Here is a 22370-nt window from a genome sequence, read left to right on the forward strand (position 1 = left end):
TTTAAAGTCATACTTAATAGAACACTATCTCTTGAAAGAATGCTTTACAATTGATGTAATGATAAATATTGTCAAGTTAAGAATTTGAAAAATGCATATTTTCTATATTTAATCAATTATTCAATCTTTTAAAAAAATGTTGACAAGGGCAATAACTCCTTCTAAGGTCTCTTCATTCAGGCATTTGCTTTATTGAACTTCTAATGTAAAATAGTTTCCCTGATATTCACAATTGAAAAGTAACTTTTCAGTACAAGGTTGTACATGTAGGAACATTCGGAATCAGAATTATGCATTTTAACCAGTTTTTACATATTTTTAGCCGGGCTTAGTGCTCAAAGAGCAATTGCCGGCTTATGTGATCCTGTTCAAGGCAGGATGTTGACCCCATAGTCGCCATTTTAAAGTTACGTGCAAAAATATAGTTTTTACTCTCAACCGCTTTTGAGATAATACAAACGCTAAATAAAGCAACAAAAATAAAACGAAATTTTATCAATATAAAATAAATATTAGTAGTAATGACTTTGAAAATTTCATAAGGCAAAGAACATAGTTCATTAGCGTAAGGATTTTTGATAATCAGTGTTACCGTAGTTCTCTACACATACGAGGTAAAGCAGGAGAGGGAACCAGACTGGCCTGTTTGTTTACATTCAGCTGCGGTACCAGATTAATTCTGATTCTTACAAAATCGGACCGTGGTAATATGATTGAAAAACTCACTGTCAGTGTCATATCATTTATATTGATAGTTTTAAAATAATTTTTTCATCAGAATATAAACGTGATTCATGTAATAAATCCATTCTACTCTGTAAATGAGCCCGGCTCTCTGTACTTCTGAGTACTTTGATTCATAATATTGTTTACAAAAAATGTGATTTTTTTATGTTGACATACACTTCTGTTTATTTGTGTTTCGCATCTTAAATAATATGGTGACCTATACATTTTTTGCAATAATTGGAAAATTTAAAGTAAAATAAATGAAAATAAATGCAGTTTTTGTACTTTGAACCTATAAAAGTGTGAGGATGGAAAACACCTTAAATCGTTTCATACATAACAAACTGGATTCATACATAATAAACTGAACACATATATCACAGGCTTGATACGTAAAAATATGACGCTTTATTAAGACAGAATATTATCAAATCCACGCAAAGACAGATAGCATTTACTGCAATGTTTCTCAGCTTATTGCTTATCTAATTGTTTTATTCTAGAAATAATTGCTTAGGATATACATGTACTTAGTATTTACAAATGTAAGAATTCGGAAATATACAAGAAAAATGCATGATTTGACTTTTCAAAAATTTTGTGTTTGCTAATACTAAATATCAATAATGATTTTGAAAGAAAGATGAAACAAATTTCTGATTATGAACTTAGTATTGTTCATGTATTATTAAATGAGACATATGAAAGAGGAGGACGAAATGGCCTGGCCGATATCCAAACTTTCCCTTTGTTTATCCTCAAATGTTTGTTGTTTCCCACTGTTATTTGTAATCATTTACATCAAACTAAACTTAATCACACTTTCTATATTTGACATTGCTATAAAACTGGCAAAGTAAGGATTTGAAATTAAAAAAAAAATCAAAACTAGAAGTATTTTTATGTCAGTGTCTATAGATGAATTTTGACATGGAAACGCTCTGAAAAGTTTTCCTTATATTTACACTCATTTTCCTACAGTGTAGGATGGGATTCATAGGACTAGTCAGTTACTTCAACACCTGCAATTAAATGAAATGATTACTCAATAATAGAAATGAGCATGCATCAAAACAAAATTTGATAAGTAGCCTGTATTAGTTTTGAGCAGTTTTAAATATCTTTCACTCAAATACATATGCACTTATTTTTCCTTTTTGTAAAGGAAATACAGTAGATAAGAAAAATGCTACACTGTTGATTGCATCAAATCATATTACTAAATAAAAGAAAAAAAACATGGTCAAATGTTCTCTAATCCAGAAATAAGGTATCATTTAAAAACATCTATCGGGATATAAAAACGGGTTGGTCACGAGTTTAATTCCACAGAGCCTGAAGGACTTTATGATGAATTTGATCTCGTACCAACCCATATTTATAATTCGATAGATGTTTTAAAGTGATACTTTATAACATATTTACATTTGTGACACTCATACTTTTTATTTGCCTGATTGTGACTTTTATTGTGTGAAAAACATATTTTTAATCCCACCGGCATTTATGTAACCCATTGAACGCGCGTTAACCCTTGATGACATCACTGAGAAATTACGTCGAACATCTTTCCAAACGCATATCTATGACCTCTTGACCTGTACCGGTATGTACATGTATACAGATATAGATACGCAATGTCTTTAGTAGTGTTTTAAAAAGGAAAACTTTTGCAAATGTAAATATATAGTTATAAATTAAAATGAGAAAGATGATATATGATAATTAAGGATCTATACTTATATCTATTAAATAAACTAAAATTACATGTACCTATCACACAGCCCTTCTTTTTATGTATCTATAAACATACACCGTTTTGTCATTCCATGATCCAACCAAGAGGAGATGCGCTTTGTTATCATAACATAAGCTGTATGGTCTATATATTCCTTGAGTTCGTGTCAGTATCCGTGAGAGAAAATGACCATCTTTGTCTATTATATACACCGTGTTGGTGATCCAATCACACACCAGGATGTGTGACAGCGCGTCTGTACAGATTCCATATGGTTGTACTCGTGATTCTCCTAGGGGACCTGTATAGGAGAAGCGATGTCTTCCTTCACGATCTGTCACTACTACACGGTCTAAGTCAGACACAATAACATCTCCATTGCAGTTCTGTGTTATGTATCTAGGTTCACTATACAGTTGCTGACCCTTGTCGTCATGTTCTATCGTCTGTACGTGCTGTCCTGTGTTATTGTAGCGGTTTATCTTGCCTCCCTGTTCAACATTACTAAATATCCCGACCAGTAGATCTCCATTTAGGGTGGAGGAATAAACACACAATGGCTTCCATGCATCTGTTTATTTTATCAGTGTAGACCGTGTTCTGCCATCCGTAGAAAGCTTGTAAATGCTATTACAAGTGCCTATATAAATCAATTCACCTTTGTTCACCGTGTGTGCTCCATACATAGTATATTCATTAAAAGCCTCACTTGTCTGCTGATGCAAAATGCCCTTTTCTGTGTTAATCAAGTTGAACACAATAATATAATTGTGTCTAACACTTATCCAGAACCGGTCTGACGTAAGGCGAGAAATGTGCATAACAAGACCTGACGTTTTCAGTTTAACAGATCTGACTAACATAGGTGTAGACATCAGTTCCAGCAGATCCTCATTTCTTACTTGTCTCTGTCCCCTTTCAATGATTATGGTTTCAGTTATAAATTCAGTCACATCCTCCATATATCTTTGTGTGAGATTAGGAGTTATCTTAGGGAAAAACGTGTTTTTTAGATATAAGAGGAATTTCACCGCTCTGTTTGTTGACTCTTTATATCTGTATTCATAAATTTCTATGCTGGCAAGAGTTCTCATCTGTTGTTGCCATCTATGCCTCATGCGATTTTTGTATCTCAATCTGACTGTCATATCACACATCATCGTGTCAATGAGATCATTTAGACTATTGGCTTTTGTCAACATTTTTAGTTTCAGTTTGAAAATATTGATTTTTTCAGTATTGATGATTGACAGTAGTAAACAGCTGTTATAGATATTTTCAATTCTGATCCTTAGAAGGATGTCTCTGTGTTCTTCAAGTTTTTCTTTATACGCTGTTCTAATGTCGAGTGTTGAGTGTTTTTCGTGTTTTTCACACTTGGCGCAGACTGGGAGATTACATGAAGAACAGTATTCTTCATACACTTTGTCTGGATGTCTTATACAGGTCTCGCGCGTTAAAATCATCTGAAGTTCTTCGTAAATCACAACATCATGGTACATGGTATCTAGATCAATAGAATGTCGTTCTTTACATTGTCCACACATGTCATGTTTACACGTATTGCAGTAATATTCAATGCCCCCTTTACACGTAGAACAATGCCGGACTCCACACTTAGCGCTTAATCCTGATCCCATAATTAAGAAGGTCTGTAAGAAAAAAAATCTCATGAGAAAAATAGAAGAAAATCAATAGATGAAAACCTTATGTTTTTTTTTTATCATTACCTAAGGTTTAAAACTGTCTCCAGTTGACGAAAAAAAGAATATGTATCTCACAATAGCCGATCAAATTTTTACAATGAATATACAATGAAAAATCTTTTAAAATTTTCTCACGATCTATGGGGACAAAAAAGATGAAAAATGTTGAATCATCCTCATGAAGTGTACATTCACATGTGTTCAAATCATGACACCTTGGGGTACGGCCACCATGGTCGATCAAATTTTTACATAGGAAAATAAAAAAGAAAATTAGTAAGTATTTTTTTCTCAAGTTGGGCAAAGCCATTATTAGTTGAATTTATATGGAAGCATTTTGAGATAGTGTAGATTCTAGTTTGTTCAATTCATAACCCCTAGGGATAGGGTGCAGCCAGAATGGGGGATTTAAATCTGACATTAAAAAAATCTAAAAAAAAAAAAAACATCTATACAGAATATCAAAGCCATCATGATTAGTAATATTTATATTGAAACATCTTCACGTAGTGTAGAATCAAATTTGTTCAAATTATAACCTCCAAGGATAGGGAATTGACTCAGTGATGGATCAAAGTCTTACATAGAAAATTAAAAGAAAAATATCAATAACAGAAAAGCTATGTTAAGTCATATTGACATATAAGCATTCTCATATATTGAAGATTTAAACTTGTTCAAATTATGAGTAGCCTTGGAAGTAGAGAGGGAAACAATGGGGGTCAAATTCAAATTATTACAAAGTAATATAAACAAACAAAATGTTTTTAAAAATCTATTATAAAATATTTACTAGTATCTCAAGAATTTTCTGAAGAAGGTATTAAAGAATTGATAAGGATGCATTCTCAATTAGTATTCAAATTCACCCTAGACCCCCTCGGTGATCTAAACAATATAGATTTGTTTTGTGCTTTTTCTTAGTCGATGTGTTCAGGTGAACGATGTGGCCCATGGGCCTCTTGTTTTTGTCAAAAGTTTTATGATGTAAAATATATTCATTAAGATACAAACAGGAATAAGGAAAATGCCCAATGCAGAAATCCGTGGAATAAGTCTGAAGATTTTTTTATATTGTTAATTTCCATAATTATAATTACATGTAATTGTTACATTGTCTATTTAGCGAAGTTCACATGTCTTATTCTTAATTTTTAATAGAATTTGCCTAATAAAATGTATGTTTTTGAATAAACAAACAGGTGAATTAATATATACACAATGTGTCCGTTTAGTTAATCAGAGACATTATTTGAAAAAGAAAATGCAGTGTCAGAAAGCTACTATAAAAAAAATGTTGATTTTTTAATTGTAAACTCTTTTATATCCAAAGGTAAAAGAATTCAATGTAACCACTTCTAAAGAGTACTAAATAGAATGCCAGTGACAGCAGCACACTTATGTCCAAGTCGTTGATAGATTTACAAAACTCACATAATTATTTAATGATTTATTTAGGATTTTTTATTCAAAATTTTCACAAGTAAAGTGTTCAGATCTGTTGATTGATTGATAGTATATTGTTTACCGTCCCTCTCGAGAATTTTTCACTCATATGGAGACGCCACCATTTTCACTCAGGGCCATTGAGCAGGGAGGGATCTTTTTCGTGCCAGCACCTACTGCGACACGGGGCCTCGGTTTATACGGTCTCATCCGAAGGACCGACCTCCACGTCCTGCAGTGGGATTCGACTCTTTACTTCGCGACTCTAGAGCAGACGCTCTAACCACTGCGCAACGTGGGCGGCATTCAGATCTGTTACTAAACGTACTACATATGTATTTAAAAAATGTCGGAAATGAGAACAAAAAAATGTTGGAAATGAAAATCAAAAAATGTCGGAAATGGAAAGTTGATAATTACCAAAAATTGCGGAAATGAAATGCAGCCGATCAAAAGAGTGGTCAAGTATATATGAAAAATAAACGTTTGACATTTACCTATTTCATACCCGTAGAACTTAAAATATACATGTCATGAAAATAGCCCGGTGCAGGTAATTAGAGAGGATAAATTTTATATCATTTCAGACTTTTAATAAAAATTATATTTTTCATTGTCATTTTCTTTATCTAAAACGTTAATCATATACATAATCAATTAATTAATTTTTTGTTGAATTCCAAAACAGAGAAAAAATCATAAACAAGATCCTTATATACTAACCGTTATCTGAATCAGTCTAAAAGCTAACCACCACCCATACAAAATTAACAATTGTGTGGAGATTACGGAAAGAAGGCCTGACCATGCATTGAATAATACCTATAGATTATATTAATGCGTTCTGACTTATCTTGTCGGTCTTTATCAACACTGAAAAATAAGTTAAAAATTTGCATAATTTGTGTTATAAGAAAAAAATTTGGACAAGAAAGACGGAAGAATAAACTTTAAAGATTTTTTCTCAGATCACGTTGACATTTACACCTCCCCTCCGCCTCCCTTAGTTTCCGTGGATACACATAACAATGAAAACTTTCATTGTTTAATGCCAAATGTTTATGCTTTCGTATTTACTAGATTGTATCGGATAGCGTCATCTTTCATTACTTGTGTATAATCATGTACATTAATTACATTTGCTTAAACCTTGTAACATTATATACTGAAATATAGGTATGATGAAAAATCCATAAGATATATACTTTCAAAAAGGCAATTTAAAAAGCCGCCTCAATGTTCAACAAGCAAAAACTACAGCTTAACAAACTTTGTAAACTCACATGGTTTTTCGCACAAATTAAGGTCACATTGTTGTAATAAACATTACCATTTTCGAACTGCATAACAATGGCATAACCCTTTATTGTCCCCCGCTTTCGCGAAAGCGAGGGGACATTAAATCTCATTCGTCTGTCTGTCTGTCCGTCAGTCTGTCCGTCACAAAAAATTTAACCTTGCCCATAACTTTTGATTTAGTGGAGCTATAACTTTCATATTTCACATGTGTATTCCTTGTGACAAGACCTTTCTTTGGGTATCACCAAATCTGACCTTTTGACCTTGACCTTGGAGTTTGACCCACTTTTACACAAAAATTTCAAACTTTTACTTTGGCCATAACTTTTGAATAGTAGGTACTAGGATTTTCATATTTCACATATGTTTTGTTTGTGGCAAAATCTTTCATCGGATAACAACAAGCTTGACCTTTTGACCTTGACCTTGGAGATTGACGTCCTTATGAAAAAACTTTAACCTTGACCCGAACTTTTGAACGGTGGGGGCTAGGGCTTTTGTACTTTACATATGTAATCCTTGTGAAAAGACCTTTCATTGGATACCAATAACTTTTACCCTTTGACTTTGACCTTGGGGTTTTAATTACTTTTTAAAATTTTTAACCTTGGTCACAACTTTTAAACAGTAGATAGTCGGACTTTAATATTTCACATATGTATTCCTTGTGGCAAGACATTTCATTGGATGTCAACAACCTTGACCTTTTGACCTTGACCTTGGAGATTTACGTACTTATGAAAAATCTTTAACCTTGACTATAACTTTTGAACGGTGGGGGCTAGGGCTTTCGTTCTTCACATATGTGTTCCTTTTGAGAAGACCTTTTATTGGATACCAACAACTTTTACCCTTTGACCTTGACATTGGAGTTTTAACTACTTTAAAAAAACTTCAACTTTGAACACAACTTTTGAACGGTAAATACTAGGACTATTATATTTCAAATATGTATTTTTAGTGGCAAGTCCTTTCATTGGATATCAACAATTTTGATCATTTGACCTTGACCTTAAAGATTTACGTACTTATGAAATAAACTTTAACCTTGACCATAAATTTTGAACAGGAAGGGCTAGGGCTTTTATACTTCACATATGTAATCCTTGTGAGAAAACCTTTCATTGGATATCAACAATTTTGACCCTTTGATCTTGACCTTGCAGTTGACCTACTTTTAAAAAACTTTTTACTTTTGCCATAACTTTTTAATGGTCAGGATTAGGGTTTTCATCATTAAAAAAAATCAACTTCAATGTTACTTTCTAAATAAATGACATATGATAGGATGTTCATACTACACACAATATGTCATAAAGATAACATCTCACCCACAAAGACACCGAAAGCGGGGGACCATATTCTTTGAATTTGCTAATTATATTAGATATAAAGTCAAGCGTAGATGTCTTTTACAATTATAATTTTAAGTTTCCAAAGTGGATGATTTAAAGGAAAATTTAAAAATAAATGGTAGTGTTCCGACTATACGATTCTACAATGGGTTTTTACAAATTGTATAAACGAACTTTCCTTGATCCCAAGTCGTTGAAATTTTCAAAGTTTCTTCTTAAATGTGAGTATTTTTTAAAAAGCTTTGCTCATTTACCTTACTCAGAAATATTTCGTCGAAAATTAGCACCGAAAAAGGGATAATATTGCAAAAGGAATCCACACTAAAAAATAGGATAATGAAATATTGTTTTATTTTTTAAATAGTAAATTCCTTCTATGAAAAGGAAAATTCTTCTGCATTTACGGTTTGAAATGTTAGAATTTTGCAGTGGGATTATCTTTCATGATTCTAGATTTTAGAAGATGGCGCTTAAAAATTCCACCTTTTTAACATAGAAAACAGTCAAACAGATGAAAAATACTATTACCATTCCCAGTTAAGGACAGATAATACAAACATATTTTTTTCTTCGAAAAAGATTTAATATAATATCATTTTTAAAGGAATATCAAAATGACAAAAATACTGCAATATCAAATAGTCTGATTTTTACCATTTAGCTTTTCCTAACATAATTCACCTGTTGTGGTATATTTTTCTTAAGTTTATATTACACTTTTAGCACCATGATAACATATTCTGAAATTAATTTTCACCTGTAAACCTATACTGAATGTGATTTGTCTATATTTGTGTTTTCATTGAAATATTAGTAATATTTTCCAAGTCTTTTTCATATTCCAGTTCTGAGGAGAAAAATAATTATAAGAACCATCCACTTTTCTAAACTTGTGACATGATATTAAATCTTTTTTGTATCATCTATCCTTAAAGAGTCAAAATGTATAGAAAATAAAAGTTACAGTACATGTACTGTACCAATGTCTACGTTTCTGCGAAGAGCTATTGATTTCAAAAGAACGAATAAAAAGACAGTTACAATTTGCAAGAAGATATAAAAAATTCACATGAAAATAGTTGTTTTTTTCAGCCACGAATAGAAGATCTACCAATTGATTTGTGTGAATTATGTTTCAGTAAGTGAAATAAAACTCAAATTATGTAATAATATAATTGACTTATATGTACGTACATATTGAGAATACCCCATCGATGAGAATATCCGTATCCAATAAGAAAATCAAAATGCTGTGATTGATACCTTGGTAATATTAAATTCTGGATCTAAGAAAAATAATTCTCAAACTTTATAAATAGAAATAATGACTATTTTGACCAAACTTTTCTATTAAACTCGAGGTTTTACTCGAATTTATTGCACTAGCCAGTGCTTTTGTATTCATTGTATATAATATGGATTAATTTCCTACAAATTTTGTGTTTCTTTGGATTATTTGGTGATTTATTCATTTTCCATTGTGTGTATATACTTCTGTTTACCTGGTTATGGAGTGTTCAGGCGAGTAACTTCTCACTTGCATTTACCTGTCTGATCAGCGCGATCAGTGTGATCACTGGACAATGGATAACAGGACAGATAAACCGGTTTATTTAAAAAAAAAATAGCGAATTGGTTGCTGACAGCCAAAGCATAGCAGACTATGATATTCTTAAATCAGTTATATTGAGTGTTTGAGACACTGTGAGATGTCTACAACTAGATAGAGATACTTGGCGCATTTACCTAACAAACAAAGAATGCAGACAAAAACTGCTTCTCGAAAGTTTACAGTTTAGGAACCAAACTGTTTTTGTATTCGACTCAAACCCATTCTCTTCAGGTTCCAAGAATCCAAATGACCCTGTGCTGAAAGTAAAAGGTGTCTGGTATTCCTCTGTCAGTACAAGATACAGAAATCAATAAAATGCTACTTGGCTTTAATGTTAATCTTAAAAGTGAATTACACTTTGAAAATATCAGAAATCCTGTCACAGGAAAAATGACCAGCGTTCTTAATGGGAATCGTTTCGTATACCGGTATATCGTTCCGCTACCAGACGGAACCTCTTTGCCTAGGTGTGCATACTGTGCCGGTCGTAAATGCCGTATCTTTCACTATGGTCAAAATAAACCTAATCAAGACATAAAGTGCAAGAACTGTTGGGAAAACGGCCACCATGCAGGCCACTGCAAAAAACGAACAGCGATGCAAAGTCTGCAAACAAACAGGTCATGATCCTGGCTCAGAGGATTGACAACACCACGAAAAGCAAAATGATAATGTCGTGGCTTTCCACGGCCATAAAAGTATTCTATCGAATTTCTACACCACAGATATTAAAGTCTTCGGTGAAATCCATAGATCTGCCGAACATGCTTTTCAGTTAAGAATAGCATTACGTAGTGGTGACATTAATGCCACAAAAAGAGTAAGAACAGCGACTACAGCCCTTGAAGCAAAGCGTATCGGCGACACCGTTACAACAAATTCCGCCTGGGAAACTGAAAAGTCAGAGGTCATGACAAATATCATTGATGCTAAATTCAGCCAAGTTGATCCGTTTCGTGAGAAAATTACAAAGTGTGAATCAAAATGTGTCATTGTCGAAGCGACATATGACAATTTCTGGGGAAGTGGTCTGCATGATCATACTACACTGAATACCAAACCCAAAGCATGGCCTGGCTTAAACAAATTGGGTCAGGTTATCATGTCTGTTGCTCAGAAGCACCGCCCAAAAATTTTCCTTAATTGCAGTTTCTCAGTCCCGAAAAACCCGCACGAAAAGCTCCGAAAAATGTACAACAAGAGATAACCTCTTTCGTCAATCAGCTGAAAGACGGTCCAACCAAACGCTCACGCGATAGCCTCCATGCAGAGGATGACAGCCAGCATCCTGACAGCAAATAAGGTACCTCTATGAACTACGAATAATGGATGGCTAGGAAACAGCTATCATTGTTTTTTGAGTTCATCCTCTAGTGTTTCTATTCTTATTAGAATTTGAATTCATCAATTGTCATAAATCATCTGATGGTCGAAAAATTTTACTTAATATTAAAATTAAGGATGAATCATACTGTATAGTAAACCTTTATGCTCCTATCAAAGTGCTCGATAAAAAAGATTATTTTTGTTACAACTAAATCATTGGTACGAAAGTATGCTATAAATAAAGATAATTTACTCATTGGCGGAGATTTAAACTGTAAACTTGATGAAAAAAATAATTCTTTTGACACAAGTACACATCAATTTTATTCCTTAATTAAACAACTTCACTTGATTGATTCATGGAGAAATTTAAATGAAAACAAACCTGGATTTACTTGGTGCAATGCACAACATATACCAAGTAGTCGAATTGATTATACATATTTTGATCTCGGATAACTATTCCTCTTCATTGACTCATTAACTGTGATAAATTCTCCACAAGTTAAACAAAATAGGATGAGTGATCATCTTGGATTAAGAATAGATTTCATATTGAACCTAAATAAAAGAGGTTCAGGATATTGGAAAATGAACACATCTAATTTACTAGATAAAGACTACACTTCTAAACTCAGAAAAATTCTTAAAGATAAAGATTTTGAATTTAAAGAAATATTTTGTCCGCACGAGCGATGGGAAACTTTGAAATACTTAATAAAAGAATTTTCAATACACTTCTCAAAGCAAAAAAGCAGCAGCTTGAATTAAAAAGTTCAATTGATAGAAAGAAAAATCAAAGAAATTGAAAATCGACCTTTTCATGAAATAAATAACCAAGAAAAGCAAAAACTTGAAAAAGAATTAAACGAGATTTATGAGAGAAAATCAAAAGGTGCATACATCAGATCTAGAGCTAAATGGATCATATACGGTGAGAAATGTACACCATATTTCTTGCATTTAGAACATAAACGGCAATAAAGTAATGTAATTGAAAAAATAACTGACGAGGTAAAAACGTTATATAAAAACAATGACCACTGTGCAATTTTTATGAAAATCTTTAAACATCTAAAATCCCTCAGAAGGAGGAAATCACAAACTATATTTCGAAAACAGACATCTCATCAAAATTGACAGACAGTGAAAAAAATTATTGTGATGAATATTCCCACATTAAAAGAGTGTGAAAAAGAATATGAAAAATAATAAATCACCAAGGTTAGACGGGATACCAGTAGAGTTTTATAAATTATTTTGGAATGATATAAAAACATACTTTTACGATGCTTTATCAAAATCATTTGAGGCTGAGGAGTTAACTGGGACACAAAAAATGTCAATCATAATTCTCATTCATAAAAAAGGCGATAAATCTTTTCTAAAAAAATAAAGACCTATAAGTCTTACTAACTGTGACTATTAGATATTAGCATTTGTTCTAGCTAGAAGACTACAAACAGTTATTTTAAAACTCATTAACAATGACCAATCAAGTTATATAAAAGGTAGATATATTGGATGAAACGCCAGATTAATTCAGGATAATTTTAATTAATGTGAATATCATATCAAAATGAAAACGGAATCCTACTTTTCTTAGAAAAAAGCTTCGATACTACTGAATGGTATTTCATGTTTGAAACATTAAAAGCTCTGAATTTTGGACCAAATTTTATGAATTGGATAAAATTTTTACAAAAAAACCCCAAATTTAGAGTAAAAAATAATGGATTTATTTCGAAAACATGTAATATAATTCTAGTCTTGTATCATTCTTAAACTATCATTTTAACAGGGAAACATTGTCATTAGAATACATTTTAAAAACTAATTTAACAAATGTAGATAAATTCAAAGAGCTAAAAAACATTCCCATCTTTTACAAAGAATCAATCTGTGCATTCAATGCATGTAAAATGATTAAAGATCTTCCAAAGCTATCCACGGATGAATTTTTATCTTTACCAATATGTAAAAACAAACTTTTTAAACATAAAAACAAACCAATTTATCTTAAAAATTGGATCAAATCAGGAATTTTGTACATAAGAGACCTCTATAGCGCAGATGGGATATATATTTGGTACTTCTATGATAAAATTTTATACAAAAATAATATCTTGTGTGAATACCTCATTATGAAGACTATTTTAATAAATTTTCAAATAGATATGAGTGTGAAAAGGCACAGTATATTAATATAAGACGCAGTACTACTGTACTATTAAAAGGAATCAGATATACACAAATAAATAAAATAAAATCATCTGTTTTTTAAAAAATATTCATCGAAAAGAAATTTTTGTGTCCAGTAACGGAAAATTATTGGAGTGAATTGTTTGATACTCCTACGTATCTTCCATTTATCATGTGAAAATCTCGAAAATGTCTGATAAGCATATAGCAGAATTTAATTATAAATTATTTCATAAATTATTAAACAATTATCTGAGTGTGAGCAAATGGAATCCAAATGTGCAAAAATTTTGTGCTAACTGTGGAGATGTGAAAATATAATGCATCTTTTATTTAACTGTTATGACTCAAATTTTATATGGCACAAAATAAATACAATTTTAGGTTTCAAAATAAGTTGGAAGCACATTGTAATAGGTTTTTATGAAAACACAGATGTTACCAACGGCATGAATACATTGATATCTTACATTGCCTTAATTTTTTTTTAAATATAAGATGAAGTGTAGATTGACAGATACAAGTTGTAACAAAGATTCCCTGTTTAATTTTGTTAAATCATCTTTAAATACATATCACTATATTGCAGAATTTTCATATGAAAATGTACAAATTCACAAATTGCTGAGAAAAGTTTGTATTAATTTGTAAATGTAAATATATGTTACCAGCAGATCCACAAAACCAGTTGTGGAGTCTCTGTGTTAGCATGAGGGCATTATGGACTCTTGAAAGTATGGAAGGTGGCCTATCATGCTAACATAGGAACATACTATATTCTTTATAATTCCATTATACAAGTATTTACACAGTTGTCATAGCTTCTCATATCTTATCCATTATTATTATCATAATTATTAGTATAATTATCATTTTACTTATTGTCTCAAATTGATTATAGCTTTTCTTTTTTCTTTATTCTATGTATAAAAAATCAGTTTATCTGTGTACGTATTATTTATAGCTTTTCTTTTTCTTTATCCTATGTGAAAAGAATCATCAAAATTTTAATGTCAATGCTTTTCTTTTTTCTTTATTCTATGTGAAAAGAATAATCAAATGTCAATGTGTAATGTAGTCTATCTGTGCGTTATTTATATCATTGTTTGTTATCAATAAAGGAGAAAAAAAATCTGCCATGCACAGCACATAAAATACGTTTTTTACTTTAGTGATACCAGGTCAAGCTTAACATGATGCGTATTCTAAAATTAAAACAATAAGAGCTGTATCTTTAAGGTATTTATGTTGCTTGTAAAATGTGCTATTATGATTTATTTGTATGTAATTTAAATCGAAACCAAAATAAAGTTTTAAAATGTTTTAGAAGAAAAATATTTCTGTACAATCGAATATACAGTTTTATATAAGAAATCATTATTGTACTGGACGAAAATAATTCATTTTTGCTTCAATCAAAGCTAATAAAAAATTTCAATAGCAAATATGAACAAAAGGAGTTTAAAAATGATTTATTTTTATTTGTTTAAATTAGTTAATTACGAATTTGCAATAAAATTTTACAATGTCAAACTTCCAATGTTTTTTGAAATATATTTTCCGCATATCTTCTATTTAATTGACACTTCCGTATATTTAAAGTGTTATTTGCTGGTGACTTCAATGCAAGCCTCCTACGTGAGATCCACGTTAATTAAAAAAAATTCGAAATTTTACGCAACTTTGTGGAACGATGTTCTTTGTGCACTCACATGATAGACTTCCGCGTTGAATGTGAACAATTTTCCTTCACACCGAAGGAAACAATGATCGATTACATTTTGTTTGACTGTAAAATTGCATGTAATCTAGATCTCTACTCTGTTTTCAAAGAAGGAACACTTACAATTACATTTGACCATTTACCATTTTTCGTTTCCTTCAGTCTAAAAGCAAAACTGCACTACCTGGAAAATTCTCATTGCAAACTCGCAGCTTGGCATAAGGCTCGTCCTGAGGCTATCAATAACTATAAACAACATACTGAACAGAAGCTGTACAAGATACTTAATGAGCAAATACATACAAAAGATACAAAACATTGAAAAGTACTAATCAAACAATTGTAGGCATCCTAACGACATGTGCCAACTCTTTATCCCGAAAACCAAATGAACCCATTCACAAAATCTAGCTGGACCAAGAACGAAAAGCAGCTCAATACAATAGAAAGGTCACTGCGCCGCATATGGGTTTCCGAGGGCAGGCCCAGAGGTACGTGTTTTCAATTATACTGGGACAACAAACGAGCAAAACGTAACTTTAGAAACGCCCAAACTTGGAATATGAGGAATATCTAAAATCTGTTCACCGAGACCTGGATGAGGCAGCGGAAATAGATAGACAGACGTTTATTTTGGCGTCTTGTCGAACAAAGGCGACCTCGACCTTCTTAAATATATCCAGAAATTTGCGACGCCAGTGGTATAACCCACAACGATCCTGACGGCGTAGCAAATGCTTTTGCTGAATTTAATGAGGAGATTTACCGCCCATTGGAAGACGATCACTTTGACAATCGCTTTAAACTTGTCATCGAGAGTCGTTATACACGCATAAAAACAAGTGTTTCTGAATCTTCCAGCGATAATGACATAACAAAAAATGAAGTAAAGAGTGCAATCTCTTCACTTAAAATGCGCAAAGCTCCAGGCATTGATGGCGTAACAATTGAGCACATTGCGTTCGCAATCTCATTACAAATTCCCTCTGTAAGTTTTACAATGCGATAATGACCCCATATACAAAGGTGGCGATAAACCAAAAACTTCCTGCAATAACTACAGGCCTGTTGCTCTTCTGCCTTGTATTTACAAACCGTTTGAAAAAATTCTGTCTAATAGAAATTCTACCTTAGAAACAACAAATACCTTCCCCAATACACAACAACAAGGTTTCCAAAAACAATTGGGATGTATAACTGCTTTATTCAACCTTCATGAAACATTGAACCATAATCTGGAATATGTCAGGTTTTTGGACACAAATAAAGCCTTCGACACAGTCTGGAGACAGGGATTGATCTACAAAATCAAAAACCTAGGTATTAAAGGCAAATTATGGCAGATTATTGATGACAGTCACTGCAATACTGTAATTGCTGGTATCGTAAACCAAAACAATCCAGATGGTTCAGTGTTTATCAAGGAGTCAGGCAAGGTGGCGTCTTGTCGACATTTTTGTACCTTGTTTTTGTCAACAAGCTCTTACACGAACTAGAACTCTGCGACTCAACATCACTAAAATGCGTTTTGGATCCAAAATGCACAAGTCCTACGCTAACTGACGATATCTCCTGCATTGCCACATCCCCAGCAAATCTTCAGTCCATAATGGATATAGCTTACGCATATGCATGCAGATGGCGCTTTACATTCAATGTATCAGATTCCTAAAATTCCGTGTCAAATATAACAGTGTTCCGGATAAACCAATACTTCTTGGGAACCCTGAAATACCATACAACCATTTGGATATTATCATAAATAACAAAGCAAAAACAAAAGACCGCATCTTGTACGCATGCAACAAAGGGTGGACATCCTTCTATGTCCTATCTGACATCGATATCTCGTGTGTGAATCCTCTTACTATGACTCGACTCTATAAAATTATTGTCCTTCCATCTGTACTCTACGGTTGTGAATTGTGGAGCAATTTGACACAAGAGGATCACAGACGTTTAAGCACTTTTCAACATGGGGTTTGCAAAGCTGTCCTAAATCTGCCCAAGCCCACTCGATCTGATATGTGTGAACAGCTTATGGATATACTCCCCATCCATGCCGAAATCGATGCAAGAAAACTTATTTCTTAGGAAGGCTATGCAACATCAGCACTCGTTGTCTCTCAAACAAACCTTCATCTCAAGACTTTTCTCCTGCCTGACACAGCTGGTTGCCGATCTAAGGGGCTTTATTCCAGATATCATCCATATTCTCAGGAAATACAACATACGCACTTACCTGCTTACCTGGATGACCACAGGTACCTTCCCGCATAAATATTCTTGGAAAACTATTGTCCGATCCGCGATCAACGACTTCTACATTCAACAGAGACAAGCAAGAATGCTCATGGATCCCGACTTTCACCGTTTCAACTCCGTCTTTCAACATAACAAACCTTGTAACATCTGGTCATTTGCGGATAACGCAAGTGATATTCGAAACTTAAAGTTCACTTGCAAGTTAATTGCATCAGCGAAATACATATGTCTTTCAATCTGTCATCTGTGCAATTCCACGTTTGAGGACATTTTCTGTCACGTAACGTTGTCTTGCAGTGCTCTCTCTGACTGCAACAATGAATGGTGGAACACAATTGTCAATTCATTTCATATTGATCTTGGAGCAGAACTGTGTGGCCTTTGTGAATGGATCTTTTTCTGGTTTCCTGGAACGCGAACCACTAACCGTTTTATCTGTATCTCAGGAAAGAAACTTCAGGATTCTAAACTCGAAACTGTTAGTTCGTGCATGCGCACAATACCAAAGGGTATGTGCAGTACTCTCGCGCATATGACTTGTATAGAGCAAATGTGACATTTGTATCTCTTTTTTCACTTTATGCTTATCATTTATTTGAAAATATTATTTGAATTGTACATAGATTAATGTGTTGATTAACTTAATTCTTAATTCTGTATCTCTTTATAGAGGAAATAAATGATGAATGTATTGGACTGGCTGGGCAATGTATTTTATAAACTCACATAAATTCTCCTTAGATTGCATTTAAAGGAATTGGTCAGCTTCCTGCAATCAAATGAAATGCATGAATCAACATAAATGTACGTGCATATATGTTTATAATTAGGTTGAATTTATCATGCATCAGACACCCTTGTACTTTAACAAGTTCTAGCAATATCGCTACCGATGGAAAATTATCAAAATGGAGCTCAACAAAATAGTATGTGATTAAAATATAAATTTGGGACACAATTTTGTGCCTTTTATTGAGAAATTATCACCAAGAATTGATATTTTCCAAAAAAAATCAAAATTCACCATGGATCAGACATTATTTACCATGCATCGGAAAGACGGTATTTCAACCGAAAAAAATATACCTTTATCACAGTGCATTACAATCCTTGATATTGATATACTTTTATATTATATCTAAGAAATAACCCTCAAATTAAATTTATTTGACGATATCGTTGCACAAATATGGAAAGATTCAAGATGCCTTACTCTGCCTAAGAAAGGCTTTAAAATGCTTGTAATGTGGTAATTCGCGCCTTTTTCTCATGCGTTAAAATAATCTGGTTTGTAGAAATCAATTGAGTCAGATTCTAGACGTAATATATCAATAACTTGTATTTTGACTGTAAATTTAGAGTTTTTATTTTCTATTTCCTAAAAAAAACAACTGTCAATTGTGTTCTGTATGAAAATAGTGATTAACTTTGCATCAGAAAGTGTCCGATGCATGGTTAATTTGTGTCCGATGTACGGTGAAATGAGTATACTAGTAAAAACCAGCTCTAATAAGAATCAAACAAACATTGAAGTGAAATTTCTTTACGAATTATGTAAAATAACCAATCCCTGACAAAATTCACCTCGCTCCGACTCGTTCCGTGAAAGTCGAATTTAAAAGAACGATAACTCTAAGAATTGCAAATCATGAATTTCTGGTTATTCCCCTTTGATGATTTAAAATATGACGTAACTTCAAGGCCATTTTGGGGTATTTTTATCACAACATGATAAAAACAATCGGTGTCATTAAAAAAATCAAATCTTCATCTTTAAGACAGAAACAAATAAATACATAGAACTCATAAGTTGAAAGAGAGTTTATTGCCTAAAGTTGTCCGAAGCAAGGTATGTGTCCGATGCATGGTGAACTCCTATGGCAATGTGACCTGTAGCATGTATTCGTTTTATGCGTTCCAGTTTTAAGTGCCTCTCACTCAGATACACACTTTTTAACTTTTTACCTTTGTACAGTCAATGTCACCATTTTCCAATGGATAAGCTCAAAATAAATAATTGTTTGATACATCAAAATTTATAACCAAACAACAATTAATTTGCTTAAAGACCATAATAATGGTTCTCTAATTAATAACACTTTCCTTTGAGATAGATTATATATGACATAAAGGATAGGTACTTTTATCTAATCAATGAACAACAATTTCCTGTCTCATAGCTTTTTTTATTTTGAGTAACTATATGCACCCAATGTGTTTTCTTCCCATGATCCAGTCCAGAGGATTTGCGTTTTGTTGTCATAACATAAGCTGTATGTTCTCTTTATGACTTGCTCTCATGTCCGTATCCGTAACAGAAAGTGACCATCTTTGTCAATGATATGTACTGTGTGGGTTTGTCCATCACACACTAGGATTTTTAAAGGTACTTGGACACAGATTTGAAGTTAATATTTTCTCTATAATATTACAACTTGTATATTTTAATAGCATTTTACACAAAAATTTATTAAAAATCTTATTTCATTTAAAAGTTATTAAAACTTAAAAGTTTTTGGCGGGTCTGATTGACACATCCTTGCACTTTCACAAATTTTAACTTTATTCTTAATACTTAGGAAAAGTGGCCATATTGTTGTGTCTTAATGAAAAATATTAAAACAATCCAGAAAATTCAAAGTAGACAAGTACTAAAACAAAACAAACACACAATTTATTGTCAGTCCGTGCAGATGTGGTGAACAGACTTTGGCGATTTAACGCACCCGATGAATCGTCAACACCAAACAATAACATGTTTACAAAAAACCTGTGTACATAACACGAGTGTGATCGATTCACAAAACCTTGTACACAACGGAATGACGATACTTGTGAAGCAGTTCTGCTTTCTAACATTTCTACTCTGATTAAAATTATTCTTCTTGATTTAAGTTTTAATATCTCTCATTAATACACATCAAGATTGCCACTTTTCCAAATGATTAAGAATAAAGTTAAAATTTGTGAAAGTACAAGGATGTGTCAATCAAACCCGCCAAGAAATTTAAAGTTTTAATAACTTTTAAATGAAAAAAGATTTTTAATTAGTTTTTGTGTGAAATGCTATTAAAATATATAATTCGTGATATTATACAGGAAAAATAAGAAAATATTAACTTCAAATCTGTGTCCAAGTACCTTTAACAGCACGTCTGTGCAGATTCCATATGTTTCTAGCTGTGATTCTGATGGAAGTCCTGTGTAAGAGAAGGGATGTTTTCCTCCATCATCTGTAACAACTATCTGGTTAGAGTCAGACGCAATGACATTTTTATTGCGGTTCTCTGTGATGTATCTAGGTACACTGTACAGATGCTGACCCTTGTTGTCGAGTTGTATTGTCTCTATGTATTGTCCTGTTCTATTGTAACGGTTTACCTTGCCTGTCTTGTCAACATAACGGAGCATGCAGACTAGTAGATCTCCATTGGCGGCGGAGGAAAAGACAAACACTGGCTCCCATGTGTTTGTTCCTTTTATCAATGTAGACCGTGTTCTGTAATCTGTAGAAAGTTGAATAATACTATTACTAGTACCTTTATACATCAATTCACATTTATTGTTCACTGTGTGTGCTCCATATATATTATACCATCTATAATTAGCCTCATTTGTCAGCTGATGCATAATTTCCCCTCCGATATTTACCAAGATTAACACAGTAAAACAGTTTTGCCTAAGACTGATCCAGAACATGTCTGGAGTAAGCATTGAATTATGTGTTACATTACCAGACATTTTCAGTTTTACCATTTTCTGTAACACAGGTGTAGACATCAGTTCCAGTAGTCTTACTTGTCTTTTCCCTCTCTCTGTGATTTGGATTTTACTCAGTAACTCAATCACATTCTCCTTGTTTATATTCCCAGTCATGTTGATATTCATAGTCAGGGAAAGCAAGGCGTTTTTGGTGATATGTAAAGTTTCTTTTATCGTAGGAATAAATTCGTTTTTAAGAAAAAAGATGACTTTTACCGTTCTATAAGCTGACTGTTCATATCTGTGTTCATAAATTTGTATGCTGGCAAGGGTTCGCTTCCGTTGTTGTTATTCATGATTAACCTCGAAAATTTTGACTTTAACATCACACAGTACCGTGTCAACCACGTCCTTTAGTCCCTGGGCTTTTGTTGATATCTTTAGCTTAACATTTTTAAGGTTGGTTATATTGGTTTGTTCAGTTTTTAAATTAGTTTTGATGATTTTAAGGAGAACACTACTATTATAGAGATTTTCACGGCTGATCTTTCGAGTGATGTCTTTGTGTTGTTCACGGTTTGTTTTGTACGCTGTTCTAATGTTCATCATTTTGTGTAGTTGGTATTTTTTACAATTTGCACAAACAGGAAGTTCACATGAATAACAGTATTTCTCATAAACTTTGTCTGGATGTCTCAAACAGGTCTCCTCTTTTAACATATATTTATATTTCTCCTGGTAAATCACATTATGGTGCTTGGTATCTAAAACAATAGCGTGTATCTCTTTACACTGCAGACGCAGATTACATTTACAAGTGTTACAGAAGAATTCTGTATGTTTATGACATTGAGAGCAGTGCTGGCCTTTAATACACTGGGTGCTTTATCCTGATCCCATAATTTAGAAGATCCTAGTCTCTAAAAACAAAATCTCCTGACATAAATAGAAGAAAAAGAAAATAGTAAGAAAAATAAAGCTTCTAAAATGAATTTTTTGCAAATTAAATAGTAATTTCTTCGCCTTACCATTTAAATTTTTAGCATGTGCTAGCTATTTACTGTGGTATTATCCTAATCTTTGAGAGGAAACAAACCTCGGTCTGTCTTTACACTGTAGATACACGTCAAGTTTACGTTCGGTACGTTACAGTTCTGCATCTCCTTAACAAGGAAACACTGTCTTACTTTACATTGGAGATTTTATATTTGTGTGTTCATTATTTGAATTGTACAATATATTAATAGTGATTTATCTCATACATCCT

At 32.7% G+C, this 22370-nt stretch overlaps 1 protein-coding gene across 1 annotated transcript; it reads right to left on the reverse strand.

Annotated features, from left to right (window-relative positions):
• Positions 1-1731: 1731 nt before the first annotated feature.
• Positions 1732-21277, reverse strand: LOC134257215 (uncharacterized). Its single transcript, XM_062739857.1, has 5 exons — positions 21136-21277; positions 20543-20907; positions 3126-4119; positions 2658-3038; positions 1732-1751 (listed from the first exon to the last, which is right to left on the reverse strand). The coding sequence occupies exons 1-5, from the start codon at positions 21275-21277 to the stop codon at positions 1732-1734; spliced, it is 1902 nt and encodes a 633-aa protein (XP_062595841.1).
• Positions 21278-22370: the final 1093 nt, after the last annotated feature.

Source organism: Saccostrea cucullata, unplaced genomic scaffold, assembly GCF_032062105.1.
Source record: "Saccostrea cucullata isolate Sc308-1 unplaced genomic scaffold, CSIRO_AGI_Scuc_v1 ctg2135, whole genome shotgun sequence".
NCBI lineage: Eukaryota > Metazoa > Mollusca > Bivalvia > Ostreida > Ostreidae > Saccostrea > Saccostrea cuccullata.

Excerpts from the sequence above, each read along its gene's own strand:
- LOC134257215 (XM_062739857.1), bottom strand. The coding sequence starts at position 21,277 with ATGACTGGGAATATAAACAAGGAGAATGTGATTGAGTTACTGAGTAAA. Across the intron at positions 20,908-21,135 it reads GGTAAAACTGAAAATGTCTG|ATTACAGAACACGGTCTACA; the intron begins GTAATGTAACAC and ends AACTTTCTACAG. Across the intron at positions 3,039-3,125 it reads AGCACACACGGTGAACAAAG|ATGCATGGAAGCCATTGTGT; the intron begins GTGAATTGATTT and ends TAAAATAAACAG.